The following is a 14,083-nucleotide window of genomic DNA, read 5'->3' as shown; positions in this document are numbered from 1 at the left end:
CTGCAAATCGAAGGTTTAACCCATTGCAATCCAATTTTGGATTCAGGGTTTCCTAGGTGGTTTTCTCTTTGTGCTATTATACAATAGCGCCACCTGCTGGCTGGAGCCAGTACTGTCGTATTGGACATGCTGGAGAGGCCCCCGACAACAGAGCGGCCAGTAATATACAGTAAGAATACCCTGATGGACGTCTTCCGACATCAGAAACTGTACAGCCTTCAATGAGAATGTCTTTAGACGGAAGACAGTGAATTGGAAAGGGTTAAAGAAAAACAACCAAATGTTATAGAAATCTGGAAATCCCTTACAGTGCGCAAGGTTACGTTGAGATCCTCCCTGGAAGCCACACAAGGAATTATCACAGTCTCATTTCCTGCAGCACTACCACCAGGAATAAACACGGCGATGGGCTTGTCAAGCGCAGATGACGTAAATGGAGAGCTCTGATCTAAAAATGAAATGATTATTTAATACATGAGTAAATGCAACAATTATATAATACTGAGCTGGCAATAGACTTCAGTGTAGAGGATGAATATTTTAATTTTAAATAACATCAAAAGAAAAAAAATACTCATTTAAAGCAGTTGCCCAGCTTTAAAATATTGATGGTCTAGCGTCACGAACAATCATCAATTTTACATAGGCTGGGGGCTGTTGCCCAGAACCTCTATAGATCAGCTGCTCACCAGGTCAATCAGCTGGTGGTCAGAGCTAATGTGTACAGGAAGCAAACAGCTCCAATCTCACTGCAGTGGCCTGGGTTGGTATTACAAGCAAAGTTCCCATTCACTTCAATTGGAATTTTGCCTGTAATACCAAGCCTGACCACTGCAATAGAAATGGAGCTGTCTACTTCATGAACACTTGAACTCCGTGAATCAGTGCACTGACCTGGCAAACAGCCAATTCCAATGGTCCTACTATTGTTGCCCCATTGTCAGGTTAAGTCAGCAATAGTTTAAAGCTGGACATATACACGATAGAGCAGAGGCCCCCTTGTGACATTAGTGCCCTCCTATAAACGGCAAGATCGGTATCTGTATGCCCCGATCTGTAAGGTCTATTTAACATCTCATAGAATATGAATGACATGCGTCCACTTACCAACAATGGACACGTGAACACTGGAGGCAGTCTGGTTATCTTCATAGTGGCACTTGTATAGTCCAGTGTCATTTATGGTGACCTGGGGTACAACAAGTATCTGACAATACACACCGTCACTGCACTCACTGAGTGACACGCGGTTATCAACCGGACTCGGCAATGACCAAAATACTGGTCGCTCCCCCCTAAAACAATAGAGAAGATGCATTTACATATTATCTTCTTCTACGCATCATAACTTACTGTGTATAATGGTGGGATGTGTAATGCTGGAGTGTCACATTATTGCAATATCTGAGTCATTTCCACTTCCACAGGACATTCTGCAAGAATGCAGGGAAAGCCAATACATTTTTGTAACCTAAGATCACTCTTTCCTGAAAATGTCTGCTTTAAATAATCTGCCAAAAGGAATCCCTGGATTGGTACCCTGGATTGGGCAAGGTTTGCCCAGCTCTGGAGGGCTACAGTTGGCCATTAGACAATTAGAGATGCCTTGCAGCTTCCCTCTCAATAACAACTGACCGCTAGGGGCGCCTAGTAGTAAAACCATGCTCAGACCCATGATCTTAGATGAGACGGTCCAAACCACCAACAAGGATAGACTATCTACTAGGCATGCTAAGTAGATACTGCAATATTGTAGAAAAAGTCCTATGCAGTGCTGGCCTTAGGTTAGGTGGCACTCTATGGTTTTTTTTCGGTGCCCCCTGAAAATAATTAAATATACTGTACTACCTGTAGTCTGCTTGTGTGGAAAGCAGCAAGATCCCAGCCTACCAACAAAAGGAACAGCTCAAGAAATAAATACTATTCCAGAACAAAGTTTCTAATATAAGTACAGCACCAGAACCAAGCTTATAATCAATTCAGCGCCCAGAACCAAACTCAGTACATAAATACAGCATTAACCAACCCCACTACATTGATACAATACCAAGACAAAGCTCATAACATAACTACAGTAGCAAAACTAAACGATTGTTGGGGTGCCAATAGGCTGACGGCAATGCCTTGGAATATCAGAGGAGCAGAGACAGATTCAGGAGGGGGATAATTAATGTAGCTCCACAAGATGCTGCAGCATGGACCTTACTGGGGGAGTAATCGTGCTAGCCTACATCTGCCTGGTGCCCCAAGTTGGTGGCTGGCATACTATACAACAACATGGGTAACACATAGCTAAGGTTGGGTATGGACCTAAATATACGGAAAACACACCATATTGATCTTGATCAAAAACCGTGTTTCCCCGAAAATAAGACAGTGTCTTATATTAATTTTTGTTCAAAAAGGTTTAACTTTTTTCATGTATAGCTGCCTGGACACTATTTAAATTGACATTTTTAATTAACTGTTAGCAGGGCTTAATTTTGGAGTAGGGCTTATATTTCAAGCATCCTCAAAAAGCCTGAAAAATCATTTTGCATCCTCAAAAATTCTGGAAAATCATGCTATGTCTTATTTTCAGGGTATGTCTTATTTTCAGGGAGACGGTAGTAGTGTAAATGAGTAGCCCACTACTGTCAGATACCCTTTTTAATCAACATTTATGGAATTTTGTGACAGTGGTTGGGCATTTCCATGTAACACTGGTTATATGAGCTAATGCCTTCAAGTGTAGTGTGCACTCTTATCTATATTTTCACATCATTCCATTGGTTGTGGTGACTACAGTGCATATCCAAGCTATAATGAAAGCCGATACGTTACTTCCCGCATGATCAGCTGATATATATAAAGTTTTATGCATTACAAAGTGCAACTAAAGCTTTAATGAGTCAAGTCACAACTTAAAAGCTGGTGTAGACAAAAAAAAGTTAAACACATCCCATATATAGTTTCTGAACGTGTCATACTGTACCTGCAAGTAATATTTAACGTATGGTTTGACGCTACGAAGAGATTGGCGTTCTTAGTGCTTAAAGTGGGGGGATCTGGAAGGCAGAAGAAACAACATAATGTAATAGAAAGTAACAGTACTATAAGTTAATGTTCACACAGTGACGATTTGCTGCGGAGTTTGTCTTGGATTTTGGCGCAGATCTGCAGCAGATTTCACCATTTCAATTGACTGTAAATTGAAGAGGAGATATCCGCTTCAGATCCATACCAAATTTGCAGCAAATCAGCGACGTGTAAAGCATCCTAAAAGAGCCCTGGCTCTATGGGTCATTCTATAGAAAAGTCTTCATATCATTTATTTGGGACTCATAACAGGAAGCTGCTGCAGATGGTCCAGAGGTAAAATGCTAGCAAATCAATTCATAACCTTGGGTGGAGTTCCTGTTATTCTGCCAGGCCAGCTTCAAGGTCGTTACAAAGGATGTGGGACACTGAAACGAGGGAGCCCTCATCTGATGACCTCACTCCCTTTGGATCGCTGCTGGGATACTATAATAAATCATCTGTCCGCTATTTGGAAACTTGTGGTTCCAAGCACTAATTAATCTAGTGTTAATGAGGTTGTTCGCCTCCATGCATTGTTCTCCGGTGTGCTTCCTCTGTACCGTCATAAAAAGGCACTAGCGAACAACATGTACTCTTGAAGTACATGTTCCCGTAAAGTTGCCTAATATACCAGATAGGGTGCGGTGGTAGCAGTACGAGAAATGAGACATCATTACTCATCCCTAAACAAAAACGTACATTGAAAAATAGTCTAAAATCTATGGACCCTGAGAAATTAAATCAGAGGCATAGCTTAGGATGGTGTTGGTCCTGTGTAATATGGCCACGTGCAGAAGCCCTTATATACACTGTTATGTATCCACAATATGGCGACAAAAACTTTTAAAGATCTATTGGTTCGTGTACAACATACAACAAATATAAAGACATTTAAAGGGGTAATCCGGGAATTTTTGGTCATTAATAGATGATTGGCCGGATCTCTGCCGATAAGTTGATTTCCAGTGCCGCTACCACTTCATACAGCGCAGCAGCCCAGGTTGGTATTGTAGGCACAGCTCCCATTAAATTCAATAGGAACTGCACCTGCATTACCAACCCAGTTTGCTGCATTACGGTCGGCGCAATCTGCTTCCTGCACGGTCTGTAGTGGCAATTGTACCATGAATCAGGAATCATCTAATCAGCGGGGATCCTGAGTTGCAAACCCCACGAATCGTCTATTGTTGACCTGTCCTGAGAATAGGTCATTAATAGAAAAAAATCCAAAAAGTTGCAGACAACCCCTTTAAGAAATATCTAATGTAAATGGTAAGTGCTGTGATACAGTCCCCGTCCACCGAGGCATTTTTAATTACTTGCCTGGAACAATTGTAATGGGACGAATCACATCATGATGAGACATTTTTATACACGACGCCTTATGGATCAGAGTCAATTCAATGAAAGAATAAAGAAATAAAAGTTTTTTTTGTGTAATTCGATACATAATTTAGCTGCATGCTATACATCCATAAATGTAATTATGTGTACAAATGTAGCTATTGTTAACGCAACCGGTACATTGTGATAACTTCATTTACAGCATTGTAATACACTGTAGTTATTGCAGCGCGTTAAATGTCAAGTTTATGTTTGCTACATCCGTACACACATAGAGTCAAAACAGCCAGAGCATGACAATTCTAAAAAATATTCTACTACTGAAGTGATACTACTATCAGATTTCCATCAATATAGGGTGAAATGTATCAAGGATATGTGGCAGTTCACGGTCATTAAAGAGTAGGGTTTTACTCAAAAGTTTAGTAACTTTTTGCTCTTGTATGCCCCGCGCTCGACTTTTCCAAAGTGCCTAGAAAAGGAGGTGGGATTTGACTGGAATGAGTTTTATAGACAGATTTGATTTTTCAAAAAGTTGCAAAATTTGTCACAATTTCACTCAAGGGGTGGAAAAAGGACGTAACATCTCCAGACATATTTAAAGATGTGACTAATTGGTCAGCAGCGTGCAACATTTGATAAATGTATTGCAAGCAATGACAACATGGCATCCAGGGGAACTGACTTTAAAAAAGTGCACATGATATAACTCCCCCCCCCCCCCCCCCTCCACCCCTGTCTAATGAAGTTTTCAATATAACCCGTTATCTCCAATATAATTATTTAGTCTATGTTGCAATGGTGAGCAGATACATTTAGTTAAAAATCCTTTAGCTCCATGGGAAAACGTATAGAAAGTTTTGGAGTTTTCATCAGTCACGGACCTATATCCAGCATGCTGTGGCGGAATTAATTTACGGATATTGTCGCAGTTCATGTTATTCTTTATAGGATACTTGGTGAAAGTGAGACAAATATGTGCCAAACAGATACATATTAGATTCCGCCTTATTCTTTTCTTCCACCCACAAAAGTATCAACTCTACGGGATGAACTAATCACAAGAGAATACAAAGTCTAAACTAAGTAACAAAGTCAAGTCATAATATGGAGGTGTTATAGCAAAAAGTTGTAGGGATCTCTTACCGGAAGCTGTGAAGACCCCCACCATGTAGCCGTACAGGGCGACAATCAGCATCACCCTACTCCTCATCGTCTTCCTTGGATCAATTTATATCCCAACTGAGAAGTTTGGAGGGAATCAGAAGAGCTCTGCTGCCAAACACATGGACAGTGCAAGGTGCCACAGTGCCTGGAGGGATGTGTGTGCACTCAGGGCTGGGGATGCTGGTGAGTAGCTCATGCACCATGCATAGAGGAGACCTCCACTCCACTGACAGCAGAGCACAGACAGCACTTGTGCTTCTACTCCTAAACCACGCCCCCTCTACTAGACCACACCCACTTTCATTCATAAGATTGGCACAGTAGCCCCCACCATAAATTCAGGTCCAGCGCTTGCTGTCCTTATTCTCTGATCTTACATGAAGGTTTACAAAACATATATATATATTCATATACACATTATATATATATATATATATAGGTATAGATAGTATATAGTTTGCGTATTTTTTTCACCCGACAGAAATGCGCACGCAAAAATGAGTAATGTGAGGGAACCCAATTAATTGCTTCTATTGTCTGCGGTTTGCGCAAGTGTATTTCCACATGCAAAAACTTGCGCAAATACGCCCATCTGCAAATATGCAGGGCATGCATGCACAAAAAAATGCAGAAAAATATGCACACACACGTAAAAATGCAACGCCCATCCCGCAAATGCATGCATAAATACACTTACGCCCATGTGAAGCCGGCCTAACGGATGCAAGCTAAAGCGAACAGATTTTGCTGGATCTGTTGAACGGATCCCAAAATGATTAGTAATGCCGGCTTCACACACGCAAAAATGCGTTTACACAAACATTTGTCTTTCATATTTACGAGATGTCCCGTGCGTAAAAATACACGCAAGCATGCTTCCTTTGATTTCAATGGGCAGTTGAGTTACATTCGTACACAATGTGCACAAAACTAGAACAGGCTGCGTATTTCTTTGCACGAACGAAATGCTTGTGCCAAACACCCTCATGTGAAAGAATCCGTTGAAATCAGTGGGTTCTATTTAATGCGCATTGCAGTGCGGTTGTGTGAATAAGCCCTTAGGGCCCATTCACATCAATGTATGTTCTGTCCCTATTCTGCTTTCTAACTGACTAATTACAGACTACAGACCCAGGATGTCAGGAAGTGACATGTTTTACCCATGGACAGGGCAAAATCCATGTGTGAATGGACACCAAAAACCGTGACAGATGTTCTTTTGAGGCAGAATTTACATGGAAAATTCTGTACCCAAATCTGCAGAATTTCCACATCAAAAACACGTCAAAATCCGCACTATTGCTGCAGATGTTGACTCCAATTCAGCGGTATATCTGCTGATTGCAGCCCGCACACAAGAGCTTCCCTGACCTCCGAATAAAGCGCTAGAAGCCTCAAGAGCGCAGCGCACACGGTCACTTTGCTACTGATAGACAACCAGCGGTGATGGCAGCGCTTACCGTGTTTCCCCGAAAATAAGACAGTGTCTTATTTTAATTTTTGTTCAAAAAGGTTTAACTTTTTTACATGTATAGCTGCCTGGACTCTATTTAAATTGATTTTTTAAAATTAACTGTTAGCAGGGCTTAATTTTAGAGTAGGGCTTATATTTCAAGCATCCTCAAAAAGCCTGAAAAATCACTTTGCATCCTCAAAAATTCTGGAAAATCATGCTATGTCTTATTTTCAGGGTATGTCTTATTTTCAGGGAAACAAGGTAGTAGCAGTTGCTGGGAGATGACATGCGATGCGCTATCAGGGCCGGCAGTGCGCCATATTCAAAGGTGAGAGATGCACTTTTGTGCAGGCTAAAATCACCTGCAGATTTTTACCTGAATCTGAGTCCATTCCGAAATAGAAGTGCAGATTTTAACCTGGTTTTTGGTGCAGAGATACTGTGGATATTACAGTAGAATTTTCGGCTGCAGAAAACCTGCAGCATTTCTGCTCCAAGTGAACGTACCCTTATAGGTGTTGGCTGCAGAGAGGTTCATATACACTGCAGCAGCCCAGGTTGGTATTGCAGGTACACTTCCCATTGAATTCAGTGCCCGTAATGTGGCAATACCAACCTGGGCTGCTGCTAAAGGCTCCTTCACACAAGTGTATGTGCAAGCCTAGCGTGTTTTACCGCGATTTCAGTGGGTTCATTGTCACTTCTTTTTTGTGTGCTGACTAGAGATGAGCGAGTATACTCACTAAAGGCAATTGCTCGAGCGAGCATTGCCTTTAGCGAGTATCTCCCCGCTCGAGACGGAAGGTTCAGGTGCCGGCAGCGGGGGAGCTGTGAGTAGCGGCAGTCGTTCCGCCCCGCTGTCCCCCGCAGCTCCCTCCTCACTGCCGGCACCCGAACCTTCTGTCTCGAGCGGGGAGATATTCGCTAAAGGCAATGCTCGCTCGAGCAATTGCCTTTAGCGAGTATACTCGCTCATCTCTAGTGCTGACTGTTTTCGCGAGCACAAAAAAATAGACCCTGCTCTATTTTGTGCGTATTTGTGCACCAAAGAGCCCCACAGAGGTCTATAGGAGGAGCGCAAACATACGTATTTGCACGCGTGGGAATGCACTAAACGCTGCGCATAGCCGCAATCACTGGAGCAGTGTTAGACTAATTGGGCATTTAAATCAGAGCGTGCAAAATACATTTGTTCATTGTGCAGGAGCGAGGGTATTGTGACATACGCTCGTCTGTCGAAGCTCTAAACAAGTGGTCTTTTTTCGCATAATGGGCGAATTTTACCTTACTTTTTTGCACCCGTAGGACATGTTCATTTACACACAGTAGACGAAGCCCCAATTTAAATGGCTATTGAGCCTATGGAGTTCAAGATGTGTTCTCTTTCCTGTAGAATTGCGCAGCGTATTGCGCATCTCTTTGGGCTTTGCATGTGCATTTGCGCAACCCCCATGGACGTCTACGCACAAATGCGCGCAAAAGTAGAGCATACCGCTTTTTCTCTGCGCAAAAAAAGAAAGGAGAATGAACCTTCTGAAATCAATGGGTTCTATTCTCTTCATATTGCACACGCACATTTTACACGCACAAAAAGGTGCCCATATATACCCGTGTGAAGGAGCCCTTAGTGTACGGAGCAGTCAGCTTCTGACTCCAAACACACTGACAGCGTCCCAGCAAACAGCTGATAGGTGGGAATGCCAAGCGAAGGACCCCTGACCACCAACTATTGATGACCCGTCCCGAGGATGGGTCATCGAAAGTTGAAAGCTGGACCATACTAACATGGAATATGCTGCCTCCATATGAGTATTTATTCTGGGCCGTACTTGCTCTGTATACAAGAAGAGCATTTTGCATGTAGTTCACTCATTTTGGTGCATCTAGTGATATATAACATTTACATAACCACATCATTTCCACATCATAAAATCATCTAAAATTTCAAACGTCTAAAAAAGCAAAATGATACATTTGACCCCAGAGTGTTCCAGTGAAAACATAGTCTGAGTGTGAGGGGAGGCGGGGGGGCCTAGAATATATTACATAAAGCAAATGCAACCTAACGAAACATCCAGCACTGATTCATAATCACTGACATTCATACAAACTAAATAAACGTCTTTCATATCTTCACTTTTGTATTCTAGATTGTTGATAGAAAAGGAGAAGATGTTAAATAAGTTATAGCGGTGGTAGGTGCTAAAGTGGAAAATACTGTACGGATGTAGCAAAGTTTAAGGCCGCTGTCACACGTGACGTCAGTAAAAAGCAGTACGTCAGTAGTTGCCAGTTCACCCCATCATTGTGATGGGTGATGAGGTGCGTTAAAAAGCACAAAAATGCACAGAAATAGAGCGGATAGTGCTTGAAAATCCGGTGTTAAAAAAAAACCCATCTGGTCTACGAAGCCCCATTGAAATCAATGGGAGCGTTGTACCGCAATTAGCAAGGGAACGCAGCACTAATCGCAGTAAAAAGCACCCTGTGTGGGAGTGACCTAATGGTGGTTTCACATCTGCGCTTGAACCTTTGGTCAGATGTTGCAGCGCAGATGTGAAAGCGGCTTAAGCTGTTGCAAGAAGTGATGTGTTGGGTTAAATTTTGCTACATCTGTACATGTAGTAATAAACAGAACCCACTAAAGGATAGATAGGTAGATAGATAGATAGATAGATAGATAGATAGATAGATATGCGATAGATAGATAGATAGATAGATAGATAGATAGATAGATAGATAGATAGATATGACATAGATAGATAGATAGATAGATAGATAGATAGATAGATAGATATTATATAGATATGCGATAGATAGATAGATAGATAGATAGATAGATAGATAGATAGATAGATAGATATTATATAGATATGCGATAGATAGATGGATAGATAGATAGATAGATAGATAGATAGATAGATAGGAGATAGATAAATATGCCTCTAAAGGTACGGTAAAAATAATGAAAATAATGCATGTAGTACTTAATGGAAAAGCAAACTAGAGAGAGTTGTGGCCAGTGTAGTTTCTTATTACCTCAGGTAGTTGCTAGTAGCAACCCACTGTCCCTCGGGACTACAAATAGTAAAATTACAAAGAAAAAAAAGAAGACTGCTTCTCTAATGACAGAAGATGTAGTCAGTGCAGACCATGAGGTACAAGATGAGAAGGAAAGTGATCCGTTGCTTATAGGTCAAGAGGACCTTGTGCAGATGCGAGCTTGCCTAGTGGTTCTTCTGAAGGCTAAGATGTGTGCAGAAGAGGCATGTCAAGCTGCAAATAGGAGATAGGACTCGCAGTTAGAAAAGGGAATTGTCAGCTTGTGTTTAATTGCAGAAGAGGCCAAGAAACAAAGGCTAGTGGTAGAGGAGAAAACAGGGAGACTCCAGAGGGAAAGAGAGGACGCTGTCAAAGTAGCCACTCAATTGAAAATAGAAATTAAGATTGTCTGAAAAGAGTAGGAGAACCTCAGAAATGTAGCGAAAGATGAACCTGATCGCAGATTATGCCTGGAAGCGCAAGCTGCACCGTGTGAACAATACTTTGAAAGATTAGCATAATCAAATGGCGGAGTTGAAAATGCAGTTGGCTAAGAAAAATGGCGCATTGGAGTCTCAGATAAGTGAACTCAAAAGAAAACTGGAATTGGAGAGAGCTGCTTGCAGCCAGGTAGAAAAACGATCAAAGGTCAGGGTTCTTTACTGCAGTTTTTCCGCATGCTAGAAGGCTTGTTTATTTGCGTGCAGCAAACGAAGACATAACAATTTAAATGGACAATTAGTCTAATGAGTTTTCAGATATGTTCTTTTTCCTGTGCAATTATGGAGTATTTCACACATCTCCTAGCGTATGTTGCGCATATTTGTACATTTACATTGACTTCTATGGGAACTTTTGGTGCACAAATGCGCAGTATAATAGAGTATGCTGCGCTTTGTGCGCAACTGAAATGTGCAGGAGAAATACACGCATGTGAACAAACTGGTTGACATTAATGAGTTCTATTCTTTGCATATTGCGTGGGCAAATAAACCCATGTGAAGGGTGCTTACGACTAAATGTCTGTGGATCTACATGAAAATCCATGGCAGAACTCTGAGGGCTTCTTCAGACAGGCGCATGCACAAGTACACTTGCCGCTATGGAGCATATTTGCACATATACCAGTCAAAAGTCCTTTTTTTCTTGCGCAAAATGGGACAAAATCCCAGTTGTCTGAAGAAGCCCTGAGTCCCCTCTTAGTTGGCCTATTTTATGTCAAGTAGTTTGTGCTACACAAATTGGCACATGCTATAAATAAATTTGGCGCATTTCACAACGCCTCTTAGTCATGTACATTTCCTACACACTGGCTACTGAGGCGAAAAAGTGTCTAAAACACATAATACACATGGAACACAGCACAAATCTCCCCGCCAGCTACAATCATCATTGTACAATGATGCCAAGTGTTACCTCCACTAATCTTATCTGCCCCATAGGAAGATTAAAGGCAGCTGTCTGTGAACACCTATGGTCTTTAGGCGGCTGTTGTCACCTGACTCATCTCCTTGGATGGAAGAGACAGATATCTGCTTTCTTCCCTGTCAGTCTATGGTCAGAGTGTCTATACTCCGCTCAGCAAGCACTTCTAGTGACCAGCCCTGACAATATCATCATTCATCACCTTTTCAGCTATAGAAGTAACATTTCTAGTGATGACAAGCCAAAGTCAACTGTTGGGTTGACCGCTCATCCGTCTTACATTTTCTTCGACCCATGCAACATTGCTTCATGTGATAAAGGGCTCTATGAAGTATAAGCAAGTTAGAGATGCCTACATTAGAGAACAATATAATCTTAATAGGGGTGACACACAGGTACAGTAAAAGCTGACGTGTTTGCCCACAGCAGGTCCAAACCAACTGTGCATGCACTGCTCACAGAAAGTGTGGCACAAGTGGGATTTGGAACATCTTGTGGATGATGTACAGATGTCTTCCACATCATCATGCGGAGAGGGGGCATGTCTACAGAGGAGATTCTGGGTAGCTCAAACGGTCCAGTTCCACCCACCAGATTGTTTGGCTCTAAACATGGCGAGACTTGAATACATGTGGTCACATTGAGTGATGGCCACCAGCTTGCAGGGGGTCATCACACAGATGTCGGCTGCAGGCAATCACCTCCCTTTGGACCATGTGCCCAGAGGATCTTTATCCTCCATGTATCTGTTTTGTGGAGTTACATGAATTATCCACCTCCTGGCTCTGTCTCCTCCCCACTGATGTACCAAGGGGCTGCTGCCAGGCATTGTCGCCCCCACAACACAACTGCTTAGTTCTGCTACTGTATTTATGTTATCTGCTTGGTTCTAATATTGTATCTATGTACTGTGTTTGGTCTGTGCTGTATTTATGTACTGAGCTTAGTTCTGATGCTGTGTTTCTTTTATTAGCTTAGTTTTGTATGGATGTTTATATAAACTTGGTTTTGGTGCAGTATTTATATATTAACCCTTTGCAATCCAATTTTGGATTCAGGGTTTCCGAGCGGGCTTTCTCTTTCTGCCATTATACAATGGTGCCATCTGCTGTCTAGAGCAGTACTTTCCGGTATGGGACATGCCGCAGAGGCCCCCCGACAACAGAGCAGCCAGTAACATACAGTAAGAATACCCTGCCGGATGTCTTCCAACATCGGAGCTGTACAGCCTTCAATGAGAATGTCTTCAGGAGTCAGACAGTGGATTGGAAAGGGTTAAGCTTGGTTCTGGTGGTGTATTTTTGTTATGAGCTTGATTCTGGTGCTGTATGCATGTTATGAGCTTGGCTCTGGTGCTGTATTTAGGTTATGAGCTTGGTTCTGGTGCTGTAATTCACTGAGGTGTTCTGGTGTGGGTATGCTGCAAAATTGCTGCTTTTTACACAAACAGAATATAGGCAGTCTGCCTATCAGTGCAATCTATATAATTTATTTCTTGTGATGGGAGGGTGCCAAAAATTCAGCTCAGGGTGCCATCTATCCTAAGGCCATCAATGGTTGCAAAAAGCCCTATTCTACAGCAATGCCAGGATTATGATTACTGAAATTAACTTTTATTAAGCATTATTAATGACTACTATAGTGCTCCTAATAGTTAAAAAGAGGTAAAACTTGTCAAAGAACTGATACACAAAGTATATTAGAAAATTGTCTGCTACAGAAGCAATAATGTATATTATTTCCCAAGACTTGAAATAGCTTCTCAGCCCCTCTGTCCTTCCTGGTTGTTGCTGTGACTGCTGCAGCCAACCATTGGCTATAGAAAGTATTTGTTGTGGGCAGTGATTGGCTGCAGCAGTCACATGTCCTGGTCAGCAGCAACCAGGAAGGACAGAGGGGTTGTGAAGCAATTTTAAGTCATGGAAAGCCCCTTTTAATAGAATACCCCATTAACCATTTCACTGAAGACAATAAAAGGTGTCGCCTCTTTATAAATGGGCCTAATACTTAGGGTTTTTTTTAATAGAACATGTACATATCCCAAAAGTATAACATGACAGGTCATCACAATGTCAGGTTGTATCATCTAACATGCTGGCAGGAGTGTCTTTTAGGCTGCCTACACACTGGCGGTAAAATCGCACGATTTTCACGCAATGTGAGAGCGAATTATGAAACCAATGATTTTCAATGGTTTCATTCTCATTTGCGATGTTTTCACTCATGCGATGTGACGTGAAAAAAAAATTGCGCAATTCCCTATCATTTTGCGTTTTGCAATTTTTTTTTTCTAGGCCATGTTTCCCTATGAAGCCTCCTTTTTATCGCATCGCAACGTACACATTTTTTATGTGATGCGTTTTTAACATTAGAAACTCTTACTGACTTTTGCGCAATAAAATCACGGGCACCGCTGACCTTCAAAAATCGCCTGAGCAAAGCTTGCGATTTTGCCGTGATTTTGCTCGCGGAGATATCGTGATCACTATTGTGAAGGAGCCCTTAGGGTCACACATCCCTTGAAAGCAAAGGGATGGGTTATCTAGGATGAGTGACACAGCGGGTGGCAATAATGGGCCTCCATGGTGG

The 14,083-nt window shown here is 42.0% G+C and overlaps 1 protein-coding gene across 1 annotated transcript in view; it reads right to left on the bottom strand.

The window, feature by feature from the left end:
- The window catches only part of KDR (kinase insert domain receptor), a 36,649-nt gene extending 30,862 nt beyond the window's left edge, over positions 1-5,787 (bottom strand). Inside the window, exons 1-4 of the mRNA XM_066573067.1 lie at positions 5,551-5,787; positions 2,975-3,047; positions 1,108-1,295; positions 309-448 (exon numbers count right to left, since the gene is read on the bottom strand). Of these exons, the coding sequence (XP_066429164.1) occupies positions 309-448; positions 1,108-1,295; positions 2,975-3,047; positions 5,551-5,617 (468 nt within the window). The 5' untranslated portion in view covers positions 5,618-5,787. The remainder of the gene's footprint in view (positions 1-308; positions 449-1,107; positions 1,296-2,974; positions 3,048-5,550) is intronic.
- Between the last annotated feature and the right edge of the window lie 8,296 nt (positions 5,788-14,083).

The sequence above is a fragment of the Eleutherodactylus coqui genome, chromosome 7 (genome assembly GCF_035609145.1).
Source record: "Eleutherodactylus coqui strain aEleCoq1 chromosome 7, aEleCoq1.hap1, whole genome shotgun sequence".
Lineage (NCBI taxonomy): Eukaryota > Metazoa > Chordata > Amphibia > Anura > Eleutherodactylidae > Eleutherodactylus > Eleutherodactylus coqui.
This window is presented reverse-complemented; position numbering and strand designations above follow the sequence as displayed.